General features: G+C 38.2%; 3 protein-coding genes across 8 annotated transcripts; 2 read left to right on the top strand and 1 right to left on the bottom strand.

Annotated features, from left to right (window-relative positions):
• The first annotated feature begins 43 nt into the window (after nt 1–43).
• On the top strand, nt 44–6,455 carry Vha16 (vacuolar H+ ATP synthase 16 kDa proteolipid subunit). Its single transcript, XM_083035894.1, has 3 exons — nt 44–305; nt 2,972–3,161; nt 3,395–6,455. The coding sequence occupies exons 1-3, from the start codon at nt 230–232 to the stop codon at nt 3,597–3,599; spliced, it is 471 nt and encodes a 156-aa protein (XP_082892020.1). The 5' UTR covers nt 44–229; the 3' UTR covers nt 3,600–6,455.
• Nucleotides 6,456–9,471: 3,016 nt separating this feature from the next.
• Nucleotides 9,472–22,870, bottom strand: Nat1 (N-acetyltransferase 1). 5 transcript variants are annotated; one of them, XM_083035877.1, is made up of 8 exons: nt 22,712–22,870; nt 14,506–14,617; nt 14,126–14,342; nt 13,075–14,032; nt 12,844–12,984; nt 11,886–12,775; nt 11,043–11,348; nt 9,472–10,551 (listed from the first exon to the last, which is right to left on the bottom strand). In XM_083035877.1, the coding sequence occupies exons 4-8, from the start codon at nt 13,991–13,993 to the stop codon at nt 10,477–10,479; spliced, it is 2,331 nt and encodes a 776-aa protein (XP_082892003.1). In that variant the 5' UTR covers nt 13,994–14,032; nt 14,126–14,342; nt 14,506–14,617; nt 22,712–22,870; the 3' UTR covers nt 9,472–10,476. The 5 variants fall into 5 exon arrangements, with proteins under 5 accessions (XP_082892003.1, XP_082892004.1, XP_082892005.1 ...); XM_083035878.1 differs by lacking the exon at nt 22,712–22,870 and adding an exon at nt 22,506–22,697; XM_083035879.1 differs by lacking the exon at nt 22,712–22,870 and adding an exon at nt 21,806–22,445.
• A 360-nt stretch (nt 22,871–23,230) lies between these two features.
• Syx13 (syntaxin 13) lies at nt 23,231–26,489 on the top strand. Of its 2 annotated transcripts, none has more exons than XM_083035892.1 (6): nt 23,231–23,423; nt 24,347–24,550; nt 24,688–24,853; nt 24,977–25,107; nt 25,535–25,668; nt 25,837–26,483. In XM_083035892.1, exons 2-6 carry the CDS (start codon nt 24,348–24,350, stop codon nt 26,010–26,012), a joined length of 810 nt encoding a protein of 269 aa, XP_082892018.1. In that variant the 5' UTR covers nt 23,231–23,423; nt 24,347; the 3' UTR covers nt 26,013–26,483. The 2 variants fall into 2 exon arrangements, with proteins under 2 accessions (XP_082892018.1, XP_082892019.1); XM_083035893.1 differs by lacking the exon at nt 23,231–23,423 and adding an exon at nt 23,531–23,736 and having other exon boundaries at nt 25,837–26,489.
• The last annotated feature ends 56 nt before the right edge of the window (nt 26,490–26,545 follow it).

Below are 26,545 nucleotides of genomic sequence, written 5' to 3'. Positions count from 1 at the left end.
GCGCTACGACGCGGCCACCTTCTTCCGCGCGTTGATCGCTCGTCACTCATCACATGACCCGCGCCACTGTACTCCGGTAGGCCATATTTGACAGTGGCCCACTAGTTTAGCGACGTGAGTGACGTGAAGATCGTTTTACGTTCGACGGATCCGTTTCGCCGATCGGCAGACCTGTAAATACACCCGCGATCTATCCCGACCGGCGAGAGACCAGACAAATCAAGCCACAATGAGTACAGAAGAAGCCCCGATATACGGGCCGTTCTTCGGCGTTATGGGCGCCGCCTCTGCCATCATATTTTCTGGTGAGTTTCTATCTACTGTTCGGCCTCTGCGACGCCTTCGCGATCTTGCTCGCTAGATCGCTCGGCGATAAAGGGAGGCCTTTATGCTTTTAGGTACTTCTGCTCCGCGATCTACCCGTGTGCCGTCATCCTCGTCGTTGTCGACATCGACGTCAACGACGACGACGACGACGACGACGGTACGATATACATATGTCCCACGCCATTTTCTCGAGCGGCGTAAGACGGACGAAAAATCCTTCGTCGGTGTGCGGCGCGCGCGGATTATCGATCCTCGTCGCAGAGGCGCGTTTTCCAGCGGGCGGCTCGCGGCCTCCACGCGCGGCCTCTTTCACGGCGACGTCATGTGCCGCGAGAGGAAACGCGTGACGTTCCGTAACGTCGACGGTTCGATGAGGCTGCGTGAAATTTTCGGCGGCCGCGTTATCTTATCATCACGCGCGGGGAGGAAATCGCGGCCCCTCCCGCTCGACCCCCCTGTACTCTCCATCGAGATCGATTTCCTTTTCTTTTCTCTTTCATTCGTCTATATACTCGTCTCGATCTTCTCGTTTAAAGAGAAGATCCTCGCGTTTGTTTTTGCTCGAAATGCGCTCTCAGACCGTATATATATTTCGCAATCCGGAAAACGCGATCCAAGTGTTCCTGAGGAATGTTCCGCGCTTTATTCGCGGATCTCGCGAGTCGGTCGCGGCCGGACCTGGGCTTATTTCGTAATTGCTGACCTCGCCGGCGCGCCGCTAGAATCTAAAATTTTGCTAGAGTCTCGGAAAAGCGACGGAGACGAGAAACGGAGAGAGAGAGAGAGAGAGAGAGAACGAGGACGGAATATTATTCGCGGGCGTGCGAGTCACGAGTCACGAGACGCGACGATTTATCCTCCTCACCTGCACTTTCTACACCTTCCCACCTCTCCTTTCATCGCCATCCCAGATATAAATTTCGATCGATCGGCGTGAACACAAAAAAATCGATCATTTTCGCGAAAAGGATCGCTTCTTTTATCTCCCTCTCGCGAGAACGGATAGCGCGTATTGATTCGCAATTAACGATTTTGCCGAATTCGCGGTAAACTATGACCCCCGGGGACCGCCGCGAGCGTCGCTTATACCATCGGGAAGATCAATACCTTTTCCCGTACACGCGCCTTTGACGCTTTTCTCGATAGAGATACGCGCGATCGCATCGTACATAAAATGTGCGAACATTGCACATTCCTCCTTCGTCGCTATTCTCCGAAACGCATCGATCGGAGTCATCGATTACCTGAACGTCCTCCAACGAGACCGTCGTGATTGATTCCTCTCCGCCGCGTTCATTTACTTGAATCGTTTTACGATTACTCACGACAGAGAGATACAAGTCGACGCGATAATTATTACGTATATCTAGCCAGCGAGAATGCAAGTTTTATCCAAATTACTTACTTACTCGCGTTTTCATTCCACAAAGTTTAATTAAAAAGAAAACAAGAGGAAAGAGCAACTCGTTTATTAGACTCGAAACGCTTCGCGTAAACCAGGCAGCGAAATCGACTTGCACGAGCACCTATAACGTTTATTTACGTATGATAAGGTGCATATTGCGGCACGATAACGCGAATACGCTCGCAATTATCGGCGAATTTAATAGCCATGATTGGTATATAATTAGGGCGTACAAAAAACTAGTTAGAAGACCAGAGATTTGAAGAATAAAATGCACGATCTCGCGTGTCACTTGTATAAAAGCCACGCCCCCTGCCCCCCTTCTTTCTACTCACGGGATGGGACTTGATTATCATGTGACTGCCAACGTGAGAATCATGTGACTGCAACTTCCAGAGCTGGGCTGGGTATCCGTAAAAAAGATACCTGTCGCGCTGCTACAGTATTTCGTATTTTGTCCAAAATTTCATGAGGCATTTTTTTTCTTTTTTATACATGGACCTCGCGATCGCGTCGGAATCTTATACACTTTCGGCGGAAATGATGACACGGGATGAAAATTATTTTCGTCCGCTTTGAGACTGGCCGCAACTGGCTCGATCGATAATTCACTTGCACGCTCTTGGCGGCTAAAACCGCCAAGAAATGCACAGTTACGTTCGCGCAAAAAAACATGCACCACGAGTTTACGATGAGGCATTTTTAGGCGACTTTCTTAGGACGAAGAGTTAAATTCGCGTGGAATTATATGCGATCTAAAAGTGAATTCATCGCGTATTTCGCTTGAAATACGTCGAATGACATCCATTCACATACATATATATATCACAAACGTTTATTAATACATTTCTATTAAATTCGTTAATGGAGGAAAGAATTTTATAGATTATTCGGAGACAGATGTATCTCTTTTATGACACGTAGAGATACTAAATAGGCAGCTTATTAAATTTCTTTTATATTATACCAATTTTGAACGAATGTTTGTATAGCTAATAATTGCTTTGTTATTATTATATCTAACATGTTTAATTTAATTAAATTCACATAATTTTTAAAGCACATTTCAAATTTAATTATTATAATATTATATTCACTTCTATATATTATATGTAATTAAGTGAAATAAAATATTAACTTGTTAATGTGTGCACAAAGCGGAACGTAATAATAATTATCAATTTTTTTGTATAATATGCGTGTAACGAAATATTAATTAATATTAATTTTATTTTACAGCTCTAGGAGCAGCTTATGGCACAGCGAAGGCCGGTACAGGAATCGCAGCCATGTCTGTCATGAGGCCAGAATTAATCATGAAATCCATCATTCCTGTTGTCATGGCAGGTATCATTGCCATTTATGGTCTTGTAGTGGCTGTTCTAATTGCTGGCAATCTTGAGAAAGTCCCTAAATACGACCTGTATACGTACGTATCTCTTTTTCTGACAACACTTCCGTTTTATACAATAAATCTGCTGCTTTTAAATTTCTTTAAATATAATAGAACATTATAATATAGTTGCAAAAACTGGAACTTTTATGATGCGTTGAGAAAAGAATATGATAATAATAATTCACTTCTTACACACATCGTTTACAATTAGAGAGAGAGAAAACGAATCTGTAATTAACGAAGATAATTCTGTTCTTGCTCATCAGGGGTTTCACCCACCTGGGCGCCGGTTTAGCCGTAGGCTTCTCCGGTCTAGCTGCCGGATTTGCCATTGGTATCGTCGGTGATGCCGGTGTGAGAGGCACCGCTCAGCAACCTCGTCTCTTCGTCGGTATGATTCTGATTCTAATCTTCGCCGAAGTGTTAGGTCTTTACGGTCTGATCGTCGCCATCTACCTATACACCAAGTAAACGGTCAGTAATGGCATCCTACTACCTGCCACATGGCTCCATGCAAGACATGTCGCCTGCAACCAACAGCGCTCCCCGACTACTATTATGCTACAAACAAACAAAAATTTGTTTCGACATTATACTTAATCACGTTACTCCATGCATACCTACTATCTACTTCTTACCATCTCTCGGTTCATCTTTTTGCGCGTTCCTCCTCCCCTGTAATATCGTAAACTCAAAAATATCTTTAGCGTCCGAACATTTGTAACCACACACCACAACGCCATTACTCATTCACACAAATCGTATAATTATATCGATGATCGAGAAATGCGCCCGACATTCTATTGATTTCGCGACATCGAATGTGCAATGGCGCATTTCGACGTTGCAGAATGCGAAAAAGCAAAGAATGTATAGCAGAAAAAGATAGAAAGAAAAATGGAAAACAACGGCCGACAGGGAAATACATATTATATACATATATGTATAGAGAGAGATCTCCCACGTTAATCCCATTGTCGAACATTTCTCTTTCACTGTATAGTAATCATCATTTGTAGCTTAGTTACGATATTGAATTACCAGTTAAAGTAATCGGCTCTACTTGAGTGTATAAAAGAAAACAGTTATTGATAAAAGAATATTTAGCACAATTATATATACATTATATATATTAAATGCAATCGCGAAACGGCAGGTACGCGAATAAATATCACGTAAGAGAACAAAAAAAAATGGAAAAAAACTCTAAAGAAATGAAATTATATCATCGGGATAGGAATATGTAAGTGTAGGCGACACGCGAATCGCGCGTGATAAAACGGCGTAATATAATAAAGAGAGATAGGAAGAAAGAAAGAATGAGAGAGTGCAATTGTACCAGACAAGATCTCGCGTGGACGGAGATTGTTCAGCTGAAAAAAAAATTAATAGAAGAATGATCGATGAAACTTTGGTAAAAAAGAAAAAAAAAGTATGAATGCGAGTAGTTGATCAACAGGTATACACACGATAGTATTAAGTCAATTGAGAGGCTGCTGGACGCGGCGAAATTTCACATTTTCAGCGGTTATTTTCATCGACAACGACACGATCGACGCGACAAGAGACGAGAAAAAAGTCCCGTCTAATCGTTTGCGGAAGCCGCAAAGGCCAGCGGTCGACATCCGATTAAACGTGTGATTTTTTTTTATCCGGTCCATTAGACACATATATTAGTTTCATCATTGTGAGAGGAAAGAGGAACGTCATCGTATGTCAATGGAGTAACGGGGATGTGAAAAAGCTTGCGTAAAATCGTATAAAAACACCGTACATGTAGACACACATACACACAACATACATACACAAAGAGGAACAAACATTACCTTATAATGGCGAGAAATCGATGATTACCTAAGAAGAGAAAAGTTATTATATATACTATATACGATAATAACGAGGCATGTGTAAACGAAGAATAATTTGTACATTCCATATTAAGTTCGTTCAGTGCAGGCGAGCGGGCGTTTAAAAGAGAGAAAAAAAAAAACAAAATTTAATTTGCTACGTCAATACTCGTCGCGATCGAAATTTCAACTGATGACAACCGATCAGCTGACGGACGCGTCGGATGGATTGTCGATTGGGAGCTGACGATCGCATTCCTCGCGTGTGTCACGATCTTTCGAGCACCACCTCTCCCCGAAATTTTGAGTACAGAAACGAAGAATTTAAATAAACACAAAAGCGAGAGAGAGAGACCGAAATTCGAAGAACGCCCGCTTGCCATTTTTTTCGACTGTGCAGTATTTTCTACCCAAGAGAAACAAACTCAATGTATAGGCGCATTTCCGGCAGGAAAAGTGGTGCGAGATGTCATCGAGAAAGTTAAATTGATCAAGTTTGAAGAAATGGATGTATGCAAGTCGAAGAAAGGGCATTAACAACACTGTTTTCGCCTTGAAAATGCACCTATACATGTGTCTCAAGATTACCGGAAACACATAATAGATTCCTCAATGTCCTCGTCGAGGAAGGAAAGACGAAGGAAGAAAACTGCAAGATGAGAAAGAGAGAGAGAAGTTTAGGAAATTTTCCGGAAATTGCGCGTCCATAAAATCAGCGCTATAAAAAAAATACAATGCACGAGCGAACCGGGGAGCGGTGGTGGTGGTTTGTTTATCTTTTCTTCTTTTTTTTTTTCAATAGGAACGCAATTTTCGACGTCACTTTACGCTTTACGAAGAAAATGCAGGCACGTTAAAAAAAAAAAGAAAATGATTTTAATCGCCAAATTATATCTTTCTTCCCCCCGCGCATCTCTCCCTATTTTTCCTTGTATTTTAATATATAACACATTAAAGCACACAAAAACGATTATATATATATATATCGAGGCAAAAACGAAATCCGGGATTTAATTATAGTTGTGCGCGCGCGTGTGATGTATATACATACCACCACGATGCTTCACGCTACGATAATTACAATTTAGGCTAGATTAGGTTAGGTATTGTTGTATACCAAAACCTCGTGTAGCTGAATGAACGATAATTATTCAAATATATATAATGGAAGGATGTGTATGTGTGAGCGAGAGAGAGAGTGATTGTAAGAGTATATGAGAGAGAGAGAGAGAGGAGATGAGAATGAAAGATAGATGCACTTGGCAGAGGGAATAGAAAGAGAGAGAGAGAGAGAGAAACCACCACCCCATCCACCCTCGCCCTAATTCCCAAACTCTATTATCTTCCAGTGTTACTAATAGACTCATTGTTGAGCACGAAAAAGTGATACTGATCGACGATGATTATTTATGTTATAATTCGTCCTCGATGTTACAGAGAAACCGTGTTTAATAAAAATTTCATTTGGACAAAAACAAAAGCGGTATCACTTAACCAGCCATCAGGAGTATGTTTGGTCCAGAGAGTGAGCGGCTCGGATTTTAATCGATTAGATTCTTTCGAAGCCAACGAATTAAAAAAAAATCAATTATCGCAATAGCGTAAATGTCAAAGCAAAGATTCGTCATTTCCACACTTGCTAATTATTATTCATCGAGAAGAGATCAGAATCTGTCGTTGGAATTCCAATCCGCTTATTCCGGGACACTTTGTACGTAAAGTACATAGTACATACAAGTTTAAATCTGGCAGTCAAATATATATATATATATATATATATATATATATATATATGCATGAATTTGAGACATCCATTTCTATCACTGCCATTCAATCGAAATAAACGGTGCATATACACACTTGCTCTACATTCAGCACACAAATATATACACACATACACTGGCACACACACTTATTTTGCTGCGACTTTGCGATATATATTTTAAATAGCATCACACACCCTCACAATCAGTGCAACAAAAACGTGTAGCGCGAATAAAACGCTTTCTGTTCATTCATAAAGATCAGTCGGAAAGAATAATTTTACAAAGATATTTTAATGCGAACACGTGAGATGTGTTAATTATGTTTCACGATGTCTTAATTTTAACTTTCCGAAAATGATAATAAAAATGTGAACTTGTCCATTCGAAAATCGTGATACTTGTACCTCATTCTTACGAAGCTGCTTTCTATGACAGTTTGATTAAAAAAAAAGACAAACTCAGGAAAAAAAAAATTATTATTCCATGCAGTTTCTTGGAGATACTGAATACAATTGCCTACTAGATGCTTTATTACATTTTTGAGAAATTTGAAATTAATATTATGAAAAAAAGAGCTATTTTACATTTTTACTTTATGTTACAACTTCGACATATGATATACGTCGAGAAAACTTTTAATTGTAAAAGAGATTTTTTATGAAATGAAAATTAAAATTAATAAGATTTACGTCATTAATATTGAATCTATTACGAGAGAAAGTTGTAAATTAAGTCATCGAACGATTCAACAAACATTTTTCAATAATATAATTTTGAACGAGACAAAAATGTTTTAAAAATCACGTTAAAGGAGCACTTTTTCTATTTAAAGTAGTGACGAATATAGAAAAAACCTCTGATCAAAATATTTGTATCGAGCATCAAGAGAAATATAAGGAATAATTATTCTTTTTTTTATTGAACCGTGTAACTTTAATTTGCATAACGTATATGCTTATTGCAATTACGCAGTTAAAGCTACCGTCCATTGATTTATGCAAAGCATAAACTTCGATCGACTCCTCTTTTATGACTTGTAAGCAGTATGGTAAGTATTACATGTTTCTGGAGATTGTTCAACCAGGTTTACTTAACAATTATATCTGTTCCGTTTATTTGATATCGTGTAATCAAGTGTAGTATTCCACGCACGATAAGATATATGTAGAATAATTCGCAATCGCTGGTGATAAAAAAAAATGATATCGGTTTCCGCGTAAGAGAAAATTATCATTGCAATTCCATTCACGTTTTAAAAATACGAAGGCGAGAGGAATGGCGATTATCACGCAATCATAAAGAATGAATCGTCCTAGGAACACAGTTTTTATTGACAGAGATAAAAGATGACGGATTTATCAGATTTGTAGTATCTAAGAAGAGAAACTATAAAGATCTCTCTACATAACGTATATAATTCTCATTACACGTGAAATAATACTGAAGATGTTATACACATGGATCAGTTATTATGTGTGTGTATATTAAATTCAAAGAGTTGTGTGTACATGCGTGAGAAAATAAATTAACATAATTGAAAGGTACGGCATCATCACTCTCTTTCGTGAACGGGAAGGAAGCGGAATATATATATGTATATATAATGAAAACCTGCTTTTAAATACGTAATTATACAGTACAAATGTATGTCCATTAACATATTACAACAATAATGTAATAAATGTTTTCTTCCTTTTCCCTTTAATTCTCTTTCTCACGTGCGAAGATAAAAAACTCGATTAAATCCGGACTCGATAAATCGGTTAAATCTTCGCAAATGTTATGTATGTTTTTGTGTTCTTTTCGAAACTATTGCAAAAAAAAAAAACGATGACATATCATACACGCTGGTACATATCGCTCAAACGAACACTTTAACGCATTTAATGTCCTACTTATCATATATACCGCTTCAGCTGCAAAGGAGAATTCTCATTAGCACTTAATGTGTATGTCTATATTTGTGTGCAGTCAAACTCTGATTCATAAATAATGCGTACCGGATGACAGTATGATATTCGATGAAAAAAAAAAAACGTAACATGGTCGACAGTAAGCAATTACTCGATCTTAACTGATGACACTCTGTGTATACCACCTATATTTTTAATCACAAAAAACGTCTTTAAAGGAAAAAAACACTTCAGTCCGGCGGTAAAATTAGATAAAGACCATGAGGCAACAAAAGATATGTATATATACATATATGTATCTACAATATTTTGTAACGATAAAACATTACACAGGCAACAAAAATTGTATCCAAATTCTTAGTATTTTAATCAATTGCTACAAAGAGAAGAAAGGACTGAAATGTATGCGTGAAAAATGTTACACAAGTGCGTCTCAAACAATTTCAAATCAAACAAAAAAAAGACGAAAAAATTACGACGCGCGATACACTTAATTATCGCGCAGAGCTTTTTGGTTTAATTAAAATTGGCGTCTCTCAAGCCGGTCTGAAGGTTATTTTAAGCTATCGTATAATCTTAATCGGCGACGGTCACATTCGGGAAATACAGCAGCTCTCTTTCTCTCAGTATCTGGCTCTCCATCCGCTCATCTCGATCAGTACGCGTGATTGTTTTCTTTTCGTACGACAACTCGCGCGTACTGATCTCTTGGTGTTTGGCGGCGATTGAGCGAGATATAAAAAAAAAACGTAGCGTATATAAGGCAGGAAATGTAAGGTGAAGGTAATTGGTCATCAATGCAACAACCAGGGGGCCATCTGTAATAAATTACACCAAGGCATATTTTATTCTTTTTTTTTCTTTTAAATACGAGTTTTAGTCGTGTCACTAGTGTTCGCTAATTATTATGTTAAATGGATGTGATGTTGGCTGCTGGTTGTTATTATAACTGTAATTAATTAGTTACTTATTAAGAATCAAGTGGCGCTGCAAGTTAGATACACAGGCAAACGGTGTATTCACTTTTTTCTTTTTCTTTTTCTTTAAATTTCGGTAATTGAAGTGTATCTAAATCGCAATTTAAATATTTATTCCGATTTCGAAAAGAAAGTGCTTCACGGTTTGCATTTTGCGTAAACTATACTGAGTCGGCCGTTTGTTCCTGATTAATTCTGATTTTTTTCCTTTTTTCATTAGAAAGATGTAGATATATTTCGATTATTGGATTGATAATTATGTATAATATTAATAATATAATAATATTAATAATTGATAATAATAATAATTCCTCATAATAAATGTAATGCTTGGTACACAGAGATAACAAACGACTTCACTTATTGCCGCGGACAAAAAGACTTACAAAACGTGACACATGCACAATACTAGACAAAAACTCGAATAACAAAAGTGACCAGATTAATTTTCATTCGCGCTTTTTTTTTCTTCCCACACCAATAATCATACAGCGGCGTAGTATCTCGATTGTATCTGTGCTGGCCCAATATTATTTTATAATATAAATTATGTACTGATATTTTTTTTTAATTATCTAAAAAAATTCTAAAACGTCTTGCTTGAAACGTCTGTCATATACCACTCATTGATTACAAACTCTTATCCTTTTTTAGACATGATTGTAAAGTCCTTTTTCAATCATGTAAGAGGGCTTGAGACAGACTAACAAGATGTTTGCAATTCTGGATGGAGATAACTCAATTAATAAAACTGAAACCTTTTGCGGTTCAGCGATGTATTATAGATAGTAAAACCCTATTCCAAATCATAGGTTGTCTGAATAATGCTCTCGAGGCTCTTCTAATTAATTCTTCTCATCCTCGTCGTCTTCCTCCTCCTCCTCCGATGCTTCAGCAAGCCATGTTAACCATGTATTTACCTATATAAGTGACATAAATATACTAACATTAATTTTTAATTACATTAAATTAAATGACGCGCGAAGTTTATCAAAATATTCACACACTTTTTTATTTATTGCTTACTTTTAAACTACGAAATGTCTAAGATTATAAATTTGAGAGAATTTGTGAAATAAAATTACAGAAAAATTTACATATACTTGTTATTATTTAAATGCAGTTATTTATATAACAATGTATTCATAATATAAAATTAATCTATCACAAAACGAAATCAAAAAATTCATTTAAAGAGAGAGAGAGAGAGAGAGAGAGAGAGAGAGAGAGAGAGAGAGAGAGAGAGAGAGAGAGAGAGAGAGAGAGAGAGAGAGAGAGAGAGAGAGAGAGAGAGAGAGAGAGAGAGAGAGAGAGATATGATAATAAAATTCACTGTGTCAAAATCTCAATTATAAGAAAAGATTCTTCGGGTAAAGAATATTTATGAAAAATTGTTATAATGATACTGCACCTGAAACAATGCCTTGCCCTTGCCCGGATAAGCATCGGTAACAGTGTCTCTCCATTTGTGGTATGCTTCTTCTTCGATGACTTCAAGATTATACAGTGCTATGAACCATCGCAACAGCAACCCTTTTGGAAAATTGTGCGAGAAGCAGAACACTTGAAGCGCATGAAGAGCCATAACTTGAGAGTCGATGGTAGTTAGGAATGTGCGAATAAAGCGTGCATATTTCTGCAGTAACGCACTTTCCTTTTCTTGCAGTTGTTTGTCTGGATTTACGGTCGGATCGACGCCAGGCGCCAATGTTATTTCCTATTTTTTTCCGAAAAAAAAAGAAAGAAAAATATTTATTGAGATATTACAAACTAAATTCTAATCTATATATATCTGTGTGTGTGTGTGTGTGTGTGTGTGTACATAAAAATAAATCATTTATTAACACTAATATAAATAAATAAATAAATATGATGTTTTAGAAGTCGGCCAATAGAGCCCAGAATTCCCGCTTCAGCGACTTTTCGGACCAATATTTTTCTCGCCTATTTTTCCGTTGTAAGTTCGAGGTTAATTAATAATTAATCAATGGAACTCAGTAATCTCAAACCAAGAGATACTGTTCCGAAAAATTAAAAATTAATTTTCGCGCTTGGCTCTATTGGCCGACTTCTAAAACATCATATTTATTTATTTATTAATATTGAGAGCCGATTAAAAAAATATTTCTTAATTAATATAAATATAATTATTTAAATTAGCAGCAAAATAATTTATCATTATCTTTCATTATTTAAAATGCAATAACAATAGAGGACTAAGATATTGATAAGATATAGATAAGTCACTACTAACCCCAGTGATGTATTTGAAAAGTACATTCATCATAGCATTAATAAATGCGGGATCAGAATGATGTTGAGGATCCAACTTCTCCTTGATCCACTTGTAAAGAGCATTAGGCGCTGGATCGGCCTCTAATTGACGCCACATATCTCCCTGGATTCTGAGAAGAGGATAAAGGAAAGTCAATTCTCGGTCTTCCAAGATCTCGCCCAAGCGCTCCTTTGTCTTCTCCGCTTCTGGCAGTTGACTGATAAGATCCACTTTGCTATCATTGAAGATCTGCGTGAGCCTTGCCTTGCCTTGGGTCTTGTGGAGCTGTTGTAGAGTCAATAGGAACAGCGGATGATGACGACCGTTTTCCGTTTCTGAGGCGAGATCCGTCAACTGAATTAAATTGTCCGCTATAGCCTTGGCTGTCAGGAAGGCAACGTGAGACGCTACCAAAGGCACGGTACTTTCCTTCTCCGATATACTGGCCACCAGTTCCTTCCATCCCTCACTCGCTTGCTGCAAAGTGAGCAAGTTCTCCTTCTTCAGCTCGACCACAAGCTTGATGGCGAGCTCGCGTTCGGAGTCTCCGCGATCCAACGTGTTAGAATACATCGTGCAGATCGCATGACGCAAAAATCGCTCGGGGATCTTAAGATCTTTGAAGGCTGTCAAAGCGTCCTGCACATTTGTATGAGACGCGAGATCGTCCATTAACGCGTTCACCTTCTTCAACACTTCCTCCCGTGTGGGTCCCTTGTCCTTTCTATCCCGAGCCTTCTCGCGCTTGTCTACGGGACCTTGCTTGATGACGATAGCAGGTGGTGTCTCTTTGTGCAATAGAGGCGAGCTGGGCTTCAGAGCGGTAGTACGCAAGAGGGGCATGTCTGAGGCTCGTCCTGGGAATAAATCTGTTATTTTTATAATTAAAATATATACAATTATTATTAGATTAAACTTTTTTAACAATTCTATTTACCATTGTTGAGAGGTAGGTTCAAGTTGATATTAGTCTGTTTGAACATCATTGAATTGGCTGAAGGTCTCAGAGACACTTCTTCCGGATGTCCTCCGATCAACATCTTATTTTTATTGAATCGAAGTTGTTCTTTATTGCTATCTGCAATGGCACAAAATAACAAATACTCGTAAAAGTCATCGTCATATTTATTGGTTAATAAAAAAAACAATTCGCTCCATCGATACTCACTGTTGTTAAAGTTCTGCGGTAAATTATGTTGCGGCTGGTTGCGTTTTCCTTCGAAATTGTTCTGATGACGACTCTGGTTTTGATAATAGCCTGCTCCTGGCTGATTACGTTGGTTATGACGGCCGTAACCAACCCCAGGAGTTCCTGCAAATCCATTCGGACTGAATGGTGGTGGTGGTGCCATACCGAATGAGGGGGAAGTCAATGGAATACTTCCCATCATGTCCACATCTAATCCGCCTCGTCCCATCTTTCGTAAAAACTCTGCACCGAGGCGATCCTCTCGTCCTCTATGGAAACCATTACCCCGCGATGACTCCTCGTTGTCGTTGCGGATCTGATTAATCGGCATCGGGCCTTCGGTGCTGGTGGCCTTGCGCGGTTTCCAATCGTCACGGCGTAATTCAATCACATCACGCAGCATAAATTTGATGCGTAGAGGAAGATCCCTACTCTCTGCCAGAGAGTTCATACGTTTGAAGTATTGATCCATAAGTCCGCGGCCCTTATCCGAGTCAAGGATACGGCCGCAGGTACGCATAATCTGGCAGAGGCATTCGATATCCTCCGCCGCGTCCCCCCGGGATCCCCCTCGCCTTTTCTTCTCCAGCAACTGCTGGATGCAACGATGTAGAATCGGCTCCGACACGATGCCCAGCTTGCCGAGCTCCCCGATAAACTTGATGTTACCGAGCATCTTGCGCTTGGCCACCTGCCGGCGCTCGTCTTCCTCTGGACCAACCTCATCCTGATTCTCGAACGCCTGGCTTGCTTTTGAACGATTTTCGAACTCGTCTTCGCACTTGTTAAGTAAAAGGACTCTGAATGTGCTCTGGCCTTTTTGACTTTCATCGATCGGTTTACGGGGTTCAAAGTTTGCGGCTTCGTCAGACAGCTGTTTGCACAGCCGTGCGTACATAGAACTGTACTTGGGTTCATCAAGCGCTTTTTCGAAGATCTGAAAAATTGTTATTGATATTTTTTAATTAACCAGCATCAACATCTTATACGATAAACGCCATCACTTTACATCGCACCGTACAATACGTACCAAGAAAATAACACCCTTGAGAATCACATGAGAATTAAGCTCAACGTTGAGCAGGTCGTTGCTCAGCTTTGCGAACTTTTCCGGTGTGAGCTTGTTAAGAATACCCCGCACCTTTCTAAAGATGAGATCATTTCGGCTTTCTGGGGTGAGTGCATCGCGTCTAACAGTTGAAGGAGGGATCCAGCGTAGCTCAGTGGATAGGGAGCGAATATCGTCCCTGGAAGGCATCGAATTTTTCTAATGTCAGTGTCAACGCAAGTAGCAACGCAGGGACGATTTGCGCACTATTTGTTGTAATATATAACGCGTTCTCGCGTTTCTTTTTATTTTTTTTTATTTTTTTTTTTTGTTACTGCCAAAGTAACTTTTTGGATCCTGACCTTCCTCCCGAGACACGAGAAGCACCCCCCGGTCCTGTGGGGTTGTCCGTTGTTGCGCGTGTTTTGGCCCCCTGAGTGATAAATCACAGCACACAGATCTTCCTTGAGGAAGCTGCAAGAATTGCATTAAACATTTTAAATTAGATATTTTTCGCACATATTTAAATGCATTAAATACAAAGATAAATGAAAACATTGACTAATATATCTAGTACATTATTATACACTCTTCTGCGACTTTTATAATTACAAAAGAAATGTATTTCAGAGTTCATATATTGTGTTTTTTTAAGATAATATTTCCTAACAAGTGTGCTCGCAAAGCATAAAGATTAAGCACCTAGATTAGTCTATACTTGAAATACGTAATTTCGAATATAATCTTAAAGCATGCATGCAGCCATGATCAATATTTTCTTCTCAATAAAAGAGAGACAATCTATCGCTTTTTGCCAGCGACGATGTAGCGTCACAATGAACTCGTTCAATAATATTTGAGAGCATTCCTTTCGTCACGCTACAGTGTGACCCATATAATATATATATATATATATATATATATATAAAATTTTACAATGTGGTAATTGCGCATGCGAGCGCAATTTTAGAGAAGGTTCTCTACTTTGTGCGCGTTCAATAAATGACGCACGCAAATCCTACTCGGTTAATGTACTCGAATCAAGTAGTTCAAGGATAGAATCGTGATGGGAGACATTATATTTCGCGAATCATCTTTGTATGCGTATAACATGATCATTTCGAGTCGCAAAAATCTCTCGCATCTTTTTCCATTAGAAATCATAAAAACGAGCCTATTTGTCAAGTGACGGACAGGTCAGATTGCAAAATCTCGAAGACCTCTCCTCGGAAACTTCTCTCTCTCTCTGAAGGAAAAACCGTCTCGAAATCGGTTAAGAGGGCCACCGCGCTTGATTTTTTTTTACCGAACACCCTATACACACCCTTTCGCGAAAGGCCTTCCGCGGACGAGAGGCAAGGACCTTCTTTCCCGTGGAAGAGACGACTTTGATCTTGCTCGCTGCTCGAGAACAAAACGACCGAAACGACCCACGAACGAGGGGAATGTCGAAGGGGAGCGTATGTGGGGCGCGGCTCATGGTCAGACGGTCAATGAACCCTCTTCTCCTGACTCCTCTCTTCCTCCCCCTCTCGTTTCACCACGACTGATCATCTCGCAGACCTCGCCGCTGCTCGGCCGAGGTCGGATGACTTCGTCGGAGGTCGGACGCCTGTTCGACGGAGGTCGTGCCCGTCCGGTCGTGTCTACCGGGTGTCTCCGAGCACTCGGCTAGAGGACGGTTTGGAAAATCAATAGAAGTAATTGATAACACGTCAAGTATACAAACAATAATTATATTTAAAAACGAAAACTATAAAGAGACATTCTTGAAACGGATGTAGCGTTGAGAAACAAATAAATTATAAATATTTCGAATAGGGAGCCCAAATATTTCGTTTACGTGATGATTGGAGATTTAAAATCTTTGTTTTATAGGAAAAGAGGCGATTGTAATTCGATGATAAGCTTCTATTTAAATATTCGATCTAAGAGAGAAAAATTGACGATTACGTTTAACAGTAAACGTATAATAAGAAGACTAGGTTCTTCTACTGAAATAGCGTTTTCTAAATATTTGGTTTCAACTTGATAAAGCTGTACGTAGCTAAAAATGCGCAATGAAAATATCCGGCCTCTCACGGACGTATTCGTGAATACAAGACACTTGAATAACGCAAGAGAGAGAGAGAGAGAGAGAAAGAGAATTGATCCGTCAGAACAAAGTTTCCCAATGTGAACAATCCCTGAAGAGTGCCCTAAATAAGAGTGTCAAAGGTTGTTAACGAGTTGCTTTATATGTGTATTAACTGAACTTCGTAAAGTTCGAAATGAATGAAGACCGACATTGCGGTATCACGTACTTGTCACATGATATATACAGGGCGATGCTATTCGATATACGGAGTGTTCATTTTTTTCGCTACTGAAATATTAGATATTGCAAGATTTTGCGTCAATAGTGACACGTGTTTCTCTTGTACATTTTTTTTTAATTAGAGCCTTTAAAGAGAAACGTTCTTCAAGCTTTAAACATCGCGACGCGCAAAAAAAGGAACGTGATTAACGACTTGGAGACGATAAATGGAGGAAAAAAAATTCCACGCTACAACGACGGATATCACTATGCGAGGTCGAGATTACACGAGCGCACACGTGTCGGAATTCGTCGAGATAATTAAATAAAGGAGTCGATGATACACGTGTGTGTTGCGGGCATGCAACTGCATTCGAAAATCGGGCTCCTTTGTTTCTCCCATCTTTTCGTGCATATACATACATCTGGGACCTTTCTTCATTTTTGACAAATACTATTCCCGAGCATATATTTACGGTCGCCGACAGTTCCCGTTATTTAGCTATCCGTCGATCCGAAAAAAGATTTCGCTCGCGTATCCTTGATGTGAGCGGCAATCGTCAGATTAACATCGTTTACTTATTTATTCAATGTCAGATGCACTGGCTCGGAACATTCTTCCGCGAGTATCAAAGGATGTCTAAAATTGAGAAAAAAAAAATCACGCCGAAATATTAAAAAACTGCGTCAATCCCGATAGCAGAGATAACAGAAATATATATTGAACGAACAATGACAATTCATAATTCAAACAAAGAATATAATAAACAATTATTTTTAAAGCAGATATTAAATTTTGTAATATTAAGTTTTTGCGAATATTAAAACGTAAAAGCACGATATTCTGTAAAATGCGATATAATATCTATAAGGATGAAGATAATCAAGTAAAAAATAATTTTTCTATAAAAAAAAAGCGAGAACGAGTCTATAGATGCAAAAATACGTTTACGTTGCACTTTAGAATTAGAATAAGATACTCGGTTCATCATGGTATTTCCATGCCATGAATAATAGTCCGGTAATTTCGCAAATGCAAACTTTCGCGTTCCGATCTGTTTGCGCTGGACTTTGACGAACTAATTTATCCTTTATCGGACATCTATTAATATATCGCCAAGAAATATTGGAATTAATTAAATGTGATTTTTACAATTTAAATTCTACCGGCGAAAAAAAATACACAAGCGAAAGAAGTTAGATCTTCTTAATATAACATAAAATTTACAAGACAAAATATATGTATACTGCGTATATTGCATTATTTGCCGATATTATCGGAATATTTATAGTGTTCTTAATCGATAAAAAAATAATATAATAAATTTAATATAATATATAAAATATTACTTTCTTATATATAACCAAAGATTAATAAATAAGCAGATAAATCAATATTGAAGCTATATGACCGTGGCACAACTGTATGAATAATTTATAAATTAATGATAGTAATCGATACAAAAAGACACGAAAAATTTATCACCGTCCGTTCGTCGTTTGTGTCTTATTTTTTCAGACATTTGGTAAACTTTCGAAAAGTATAATTATTCGTTTTTATGCTATTGACGGTTTCGTTTGTATGCTATCGGCGGTCGATGTGACGCCAAAAGAATCCTTGAGGAAGAGGGGAAAGAAAGATAGAGAGAAATCGTCATGCACAAGATGGATAACGATCGCACACAAAGAAATAGTAATAGAGTGACGTAAAACGAACGTACGAATGAGTGAGCAACTTCCACATCCCCCCCCCCCCCCGTTGAGCAGTCATTACTTTCTGTTTCCTCACGACACGTCACTGATGCGTCGTGACAGCTACTCCACATATCTTACAGCTGAGGACTGTCTTGAATAAAATTGATAAAAAAATCGACAATTTATACAATAGCGGCGAGTCAAATGATTGAGCGCCTGTGTTTTTCACGAAAGAAATGTTAATGGATTATAATAGAAAACGATAAGCTTATCGATAAAAATTATACCGGAAATACATCGAGCATGGAGAAATACAAATCGAAATGGAAATCCTTATCGATAAGAGAGACTGACTGGAATAATCAGTAGAATATAATTTATTAAATTTGTTTATATAAAATAAATGAGATAAAAGAAATAAATAAAAGAGATAAATAATATTTTGATTATTTTGGCCTACCTCTTTTAATATTTTGCGCACATTCAGCATTTGCACGAAAGATAAATCGAGTGTTGAGTCATCCAATTATATATTTCTTAAGAAATGATAATGAAAAGAAAAAAGATAAAGCGAGTGACCTATTCGAGTTGACTCATTTCGGAAACTAATAAAAAGATGAGTAGCAAATTATATTCTTTCGACCTTTTTCCAGCAAGAATAATAGAAAAGATAAAGGAATAAACTACTTATATTCTTTGGAGTTGCTTCCAAAATTAATGACGAAATAAGTAAAAAGTTCTTTGTACAATTTCTTTGCAACAAGATATAGTACAAACGATAAGCTAGCGATTTACCATTCGACATATTGCTTACAATATTTATGGCATTCTAGTAGTAAATTCAGCATATTATACAGGGAACTACAGTCGAGTGGATTTTACGACTTTTCTGCGGTGCACAGAATGTAATGACTAATAACAATAGAATTTTAACAACAGTATAAAAAATATATATCTAAATAAGAAGTACACTAAATACGTTAAATGCTATGGAAGCAGATTATCCGATATAATTTTGTTTTTAATAAAATGTTAATAACAGCAAACAAATATATATATATATCTAAATAAGAAATACAATAAGTGCGTTTAATGTATGTGAAAGCAGATTACATTCGATGTGATTTTGTCTTTTAATAAAAAATAAAAAATATTTTAAAAATGTATGATACTTTGCGTCTCTTTATCATTCAAGTGCACACAAAATTAAGCAAATGGCTGATCGAGAGAGACAGAGAAAAAGAAGACCGCGATAACGTTGATAAATATCTTTATCTCACGCTATAATCAACGTGAGTTGACTCATTTAGACATATGTACATTAGTAATGCTGTAACACAGTATCTTTAAAGAACGATCGACAAAGAAGTCTACAAAGATACCTGTTGTAGATAATCAAGTACAAGAGTTCAAATTTTGAGTTGAAAGAATATCGGATGAGTTTCAAGTCCAATTTCACAACCTGATGACAAAGGAATACATTTACCCTGTCGAATCAGATAATACAGAAAACTCGCCAAAGGACAAAAGAAATGAATCAATAAAAAGGAGATGTTATTGCTTCTATAAGAACATCGATTAAATTCTACGAAAAACTCATACAACCGATGAAACAGTTACGAGAAAATCTACGCTTGCTATAAATAGATTTACGATGAACGTGTCATTAAAAAGAAGGGGGAGGGGATCTTCTGTGAAGATGCTCTTATCAAACGACTCAAAGTCAGATGAGAGACAGAGAGAGAAGGCGTAGAGTACGATCCTAGAATAAATCCAGATTCATTCGCGAATATTGTCAGAGAGAGAGGAGCGAGTAGAGTCCGGAGTAGAGAGTGAGAACGGAATTCAGAATCGCGTATATATTCATTGATGCGAGTTAACGCAAACGTTAGGCTCGCTCGCGCAGCTGAAAGAAAATCAGCGCGTCTATTCATAGTATGATAAATGTTTTCAAGTCTCGCTGCAATAAAGGGGCGCCGCGCCGATCGGAGGCTGATACAGTCTCTCTCTCTCTCTCCCCCTATATATATATATGTGCTACTGCTGCTGCTACACGGCCGTTTAAAGGTGCATATGTATGTATATAGCGATGCACTTCGCTGCGAGAGAGAGAGAGAGAGAGAGAGAGAGAGAGAGAGAGAGAGAGAGAGAGAGAGAGAGAGAGTGAGAGAGAGAGAGAGAGACGACTGCACAATCGCAAGGGCGAGACGCGTCGAGATACAAGAACGGGTTTTTCAACCAGATGTTTCGTCGGCATTCTTCGAATTCTCCGTTCGAATATTCCCCTCGAAATCTCGAACAAGATCGTCGTTTATGGAAATTATCGTCGCGTAAAATTATGATTTTTTTTTCATTCGTCAAAATTTATTAAATATTCGACTGTGCATCTCTGAAGCTGACGTTCTTTCAAACAGTTTGTCGAGGAATTTCAACTTGATTTTTTTCGTCAAGACGAGGATATAATTTTTTTTTAAATTATACGGATTCAGAGAAATCAAAACTCTCTGAGAAATATTTCGATTAGATCCACAAACGCGAAGGGTGTATCAATCTTAAAAATAGCCCGAGCGCGCCTCGCCGATTAATGATCGCTAGTGGAAGCACGAGCGAGTATATAGAGTGCTTGTATCGTATTCTCGACGTGCATATGCGTGCAATAGAGAGAGAGGAGAAATCTTTTTATATACATCCCGTATAAAATATTTAAGAGTACGCGCGCGCGAGAGAGAAAGAGAGAAAGACTCGAGAGCTAATATAAAATCGCCTGTCATTGAAAGCGTCGCGTCGTCGAGAAACGTGACACAAGCAAGAGTACACACAACTTCACACAAGGCCTGGGTGCCTTCGAAGTTGGTCGTGTGTGCATGTGCTCGAGCAGCATCGATCGGCGACACGACAGGCCACACGCGTGCTCTCCTGCGATGTATATTATATTGTTCGACACGCCGGGAGTGCCGTCGCATTTCCGAGAACAAAGCGGAATTTCCGGAATGAGCGACGGAGCATACGCGAGCCTCTTCCTGGGAAGGAGAGAACGCGTAATGGCGAGAGAGAGAGAGAGAGAGAGAGAGAGAGAGAGAGAGAGAGAGAGAGAGAGAGAGAGAGAGAGAGAGAGAGAGAGAGAGAGAGAGAGAGAGAGAGGATCCCAGAGGAAGGGGAGCTCTCCGAGGGACGCTCGCCATGTTCCGAGCCTTAACCCCTTTGCCTCTCGAGATGATCGGAAAGAGATAAGAGAGAGAGAGAGAGAGAGAGAGAGAATAATATATATATTGTCGAATCTGATAACGACGCGGATGATAAAATAATGATATATGTGTTATAATATGCACTACAATTATTTTAAATTATGGAGACTAGTTTCTACTACAGCTTTACTAATTCTACGATTTGCAAAGCGAATTGACTTTAGAATACTGACTATGCGAACAAGATATATATGCGTGTGACGTACATTATCGGACTGACATTTCACAAGTGTTATCACAATTGTCATTATGTATTTTTCTACAATTTTCATATTATTAAATTTATTTAATATTATATAAAAGCAACAAAATTTCTACTTACAAAACACTCTCATCGAAATATATCGATCAATTTTTATTATTTATTAATATTAGCGCACGTATTATAGCAAAATTCGGGGTCAGCATTCTAGAGTCGAGACGTACCGAGAGACGCGACGAACGGAAGGAAGTGAAGACTGTCGTGAGAAACACGCGTGCTCGAGAGCACGTTTTTTTTTTTTTTTTTTCCACGTTCCTCGGAGATCCGAGAAAGAACACAATTAAAACAATTTTTCGGACTAAAAATCCACGAGGAAAAAACGGAGCACTAGAGGATGACACGCTCCATAGAAACGAACGTCTCCGAGAAGAAGCGTAGCGTCGAAGGCACGTACTAATTCCGGAATTCGTCGAAGCCAGGAGAGCACGCATGCACGCGCGGGGGAGGGGAGGGGCCGCTTCCTTCCTCCCCCCCACGAGGGCATCGTGGAAAATTTGCAAAAAAAAAATGGAAAGAGAGCTACTAGACATCCTCGGTTTTTTTTTCCTCGCGCAACAGACTCGCTCGTTGCGTTTCTTTTCGCAACTTTTCTCACGCGCGTGTCGTCTCGACAGTCTCCAACCATCCCCCCCCCCCTTCCGGACGATCGCGCACACATCGGCTGGTTAAAGTGTCAAAACGTGGGAGTTGCGTGGGTGACGGCGAAGCGGCGGTTTTCTCGCGGAAAAATCGAGAACCGCCCGGGAAGTCTCTCGCATTTTCGAGAAAATGAAAGAGAAAACGCGGGCGGGCGGAGGCCCCCAAAAGAGAGAGAGAGACACGATGATGCTTCTTCACACACACCCGACATGACGCACGACCTACCCGTGTCCGCGCAAAGAGTCACTCGGCGGCCGAGAAAGAGAGAGAGAGAAGGAGATTTCCCCGCGGATTTACCTCCCCGCGTGCCCTTACTCCTTTTCCGCGAGCGCACGGCCGCGTTCCGCACGCGTTTTCGCCGCACCCGCGCCGCAACGTGCCCGTTAAATCGTCGCGCAAAGCCAAGAGAGATCACAATAGCGTTTACTTACGGCCCCGACGGTTGTTGTTTCTGAAGGCTTTCGCAATCTGTCGGTCGCACTCGGCAACTTCCGCGGAGGGGGGAGAGCTACCGCTCCGATCAACTTGACGTCCGTCACGCGACTGACGGCGAATTTCGAGCGACGATCGATCCTCGCGCGATCCCAGGGGGATAGAGAAATATCGAAATGTCACTTCGCCGGCCGACTCGCGGGAAAATTCGATCGACAATCGTCGAAATTAATCGGTCGCGTTGGACGCTCGACTGACTCCGCCAGTCGATGATACGTTGGACGGTAGACTAGACATTTCCACATGAGTTAGCGAAAACTCGTCCCGGATGAATGTTTCCGCAGATTGGAGGGGGGGAAGAATAAATGTCTCTTTCGATATTTTTCGCGCGCGATTCAAAGGAATTCGCGACCGAATAAATACTAGTAAAATTATCCAACTTTCTCTCGCGACTCGCCGATTGCAAACACAAATGAAGGAACGTTCACGGGCCCCGACTTGACTCCGGTGGTGCGAGATAATTAACACGGACCGAAGTACAAAGGGTCTGCTGTCACGCCGCCGTTTCGGTAGAACGTTTGGGCAACTGTCAGTTTTTGAGCCAATTCGCACACAGGAGGACGACTACTTTTCTGCGTTTTTAAATGTAATTCCACGGGACGATTTATATTTATACGTTTAACAACACTTGTGATAAAGGACGTTACTCAGGTTAGTGACGGACACCTTGCGAGGTGACATCCTCGCGCGATCCTCGTATCCCCTAATTTAACCCCTCCTTCAATTAAGCGTCTGTCATACGGAATTAGAGCTCGAGTTTACTGTTAAACCTCTCGTACATGTCATTGCACAAAGAACGTGTCTTGTAAATTTAGCTCCGCGATCATAGTGTCATTACAATGTCTTCGCGATACTTGTAAGCGTTTAGATGTCTCGCGTTGTGTAAGAAACCGACATAGATTGATCCAGGATAATTTCTAACGTTTTCGATCGTTTAAAATAATTACTGTGTAAACACACAAAGGTACGTTTGTATAATATCGCACCTTTTTTTTGACAGTATATAAATAAAAAAGCAAAACTTTGATGTGTCATTTCGCATTCTTATCTAATAAACATAAGTAATGGCAATGGCTGTCATTGATATCAAAGGATGATTATCAAAGTAATTTGTATTCATTATATATAATCGCATTTCATTGGCATTAAATATTTATATGACTGATGTCATTTCTCTGTATATGTATGTACAAGAAGCATATAAGAAAGTCATCATAAAAATATATTACAAAAAAATATTTATTATCGAATAAACTATATAAATTATATAGTTTTTTTAAATCCTGTTTTAATTGTTTTATTTTTCTCATATTTTATGAGCGATTGCTTTTTTAATTATTATGGATTTTATCATTTTGTTTTATTACATATATGTGCGTATGTTGCAAGGATATAATATTGTAAATATATGTTTGCAATATTTTAATATTAATAATAGACAAGCAAAAAATGCTTTCACATATCCCAAGCTTTGATAAATGTTGAAAAAACAACTTATAAATTTGTGCTTATATAGTTTCCTATATCCTACATAAAATTCTTAATACAAAACTTAAGCAGAATTTTCTTTTCAGAATGGCTCAGCGCTCGCAAAACTATGGATCTACGGATCAACGGGTGGATGTACCTGAAATAGGATTTAGTCCTACTGAACTTTATAGTCTCAGTGAAAATATTACCACTAACATATATACAATTAACACAAGTTGGAAAACTTTGGAAAGAGCTTATAAAAACATCGGAACCAGTAAGGATAATCAAGGCTTAAGAGACAAAGTGTAAGTAGAAAAAATCCTACATATGATTAATTCATTAAATTATAATACTGGAAATATATATATAAAGTTAGATCTATAGAATATTTAATTTAAATTTTATAATATATATAAATATATATATAAAATAATTCTTTCAGACATGTAACACAATTAAGTACCAATCAGGTGGTCACACAGACAAGCAAGGATATAGCGAGACTAACAGTATTGATGAGGCGTGGAGATAAACAGCAAAAATTACAAATTGAAAAACTTACAACAGACTTTAAAGATGCATTACAAAGATATTCCGATATGCAAAAGGCAAGTGTCAATAAATGAGATACATTTCTGATACAAAAACTTGCAAAATGTAAATGACACAAAGTTCTATGAAATATCTATTCTATCTGACCTTAAATTAATAACAATTTTTTTTTTTTGCAGTCAATTGCAGAGAAGATGAAGAGACATATTTTAGCTATAACTAATATAGAAAATTCAATGGATGGGGAGGATGCTGAAGAGACACACCGGCTACTTCAAGTACAAGAACAAGAACATAGGTCTACACAAAGGTTCGAAAATTTTGACACTTTTGCACTTAGCGCAAAACAATACGATATTTGTACGCTCCTAATTAATGCAGAAAATCTTACCCATTTGCTTAGTTGGAACAAAAGCGATGGTTTCCATTGGTCGCATATTGCACAATGCTATGAACATAGAAGCTATCGTAATTGTATCAGCTAATGGAGAATGTAAGATTTTCTGGATGAAACAATAATAGAAATCGGGGATTTTGTTGCATATCTGACAAGATAGACTGAATTTAAAATTTCAGTATGAAAAACTTAATTATCACATATATTTTTTATATAGAGAAGTTGTAAAATACACTCTTATGTGTATAATAAGTTAGTTTCAATGCATCTTGAAGAACAATATTGAGCAATAATTGGTAAAAATAACATATACAATCATTATGTATCATGGCATGCCTAGGACACTCGAGTTTCAACAAGGACTACTGTTAGAGAGGGAAGATAGGATTAAACGAATTGAGGGAGATATTCTGGATGTGAATCAAATTATGCGCGAACTCGCAGCATTGGTGCATCAACAAGATGATGCTATTGGTAGGTACCTTTTTTTGTACTTTAAAATATGGTTTTATAAATGATACACTTGTAAACTTTCTTACGATATAAAGAGTTATGGAAAAATCCAAAATAAACCTATTGATATTTGCCTTGTTATAAAATGTATAACACACTTGACTAAGAAGCAAAATGACTTTCTTGTAGATACGATCGACAACCATATAGAGAATATGCACGGCAATGTGGAGTTAGGAGCGCAGGAACTTGTGAAGGGAAGTAATTACCAAAGTAAATTTCGTCGGAAAGTTTACATCTTGTTGTTGCTTGCGATTATAGTTGCCATTGTATTAACTGTTATTCTAGTCATTAAATTAAGTTAGCGCCCCTAGCCTCTGTGCGGATTTTACCGATAAATGAAAAGGGTTGTCTCAATCTGTGTGTTTCATAAAGTTGATTAAAGTCAAAGTAACTTGTTTAAAGTTCATCTTGATTTTTCTATTTCTATACCATTGGAAATGCAAATGTGAGAGTATAGAGACTTATTTTATATCTGCTTATGTGTGAATACAAATATCTCTTGTATTACAAATAATAACACCTCTTGTATATTTGGAGAGATATGTTAGACATTTTAAAATTTTATAAAACAATATTTAATAATTTCACATGTAAAATATGAATTTTTATAGGCTTCTTTTTAATTCTATTTTTGCACCTATAACTATACAAGTGCGAATTATTATTGAGTAAAATATTGGAGCGTATCGACAAAAGAGCTCATAATATCTTTATCTCAACTCATAGTCTTGTTTTATATCTCATACATAATACTTATTTCATATATTTTTTATATTAATATTAACTTTAAGTTTTTTATATTTAAATTAAAAATTTAAATAAAATTATAAAATTA

This window comes from Prenolepis imparis, unplaced genomic scaffold (genome assembly GCF_030444845.1).
Source record: "Prenolepis imparis isolate NDT839.2.m4 unplaced genomic scaffold, iyPreImpa1.0 SCAF_4, whole genome shotgun sequence".
NCBI lineage: Eukaryota > Metazoa > Arthropoda > Insecta > Hymenoptera > Formicidae > Prenolepis > Prenolepis imparis.
The sequence above is the reverse complement of the archived record's forward strand: the minus strand, read 5'-3'. Positions and strand labels throughout refer to the sequence as shown.

Bases quoted from the DNA above. Each gene is read 5' to 3' on its own strand.
- Vha16 (XM_083035894.1), top strand. From the start codon at position 230: ATGAGTACAGAAGAAGCCCCGATATACGGGCCGTTCTTCGGCGTTATG. The intron at 306-2,971 runs GTGAGTTTCTAT...TTTATTTTACAG, and splicing joins CTCTGCCATCATATTTTCTG to CTCTAGGAGCAGCTTATGGC. The intron at 3,162-3,394 runs GTACGTATCTCT...CTTGCTCATCAG, and splicing joins CCTAAATACGACCTGTATAC to GGGTTTCACCCACCTGGGCG.
- Syx13 (XM_083035893.1), top strand. From the start codon at position 24,348: ATGGCTCAGCGCTCGCAAAACTATGGATCTACGGATCAACGGGTGGAT. The intron at 24,854-24,976 runs GCAAGTGTCAAT...TTTTTTTTGCAG, and splicing joins GATATTCCGATATGCAAAAG to TCAATTGCAGAGAAGATGAA. The intron at 25,108-25,534 runs GTTCGAAAATTT...TGGCATGCCTAG, and splicing joins GAACATAGGTCTACACAAAG to GACACTCGAGTTTCAACAAG.
- Nat1 (XM_083035875.1), bottom strand. From the start codon at position 14,353: ATGCCTTCCAGGGACGATATTCGCTCCCTATCCACTGAGCTACGCTGG. The intron at 14,033-14,125 runs GTACGTATTGTA...ACAATTTTTCAG, and splicing joins TCAAGGGTGTTATTTTCTTG to ATCTTCGAAAAAGCGCTTGA. The intron at 11,349-11,885 runs GTTAGTAGTGAC...GGAAAAAAATAG, and splicing joins TTTTCAAATACATCACTGGG to GAAATAACATTGGCGCCTGG.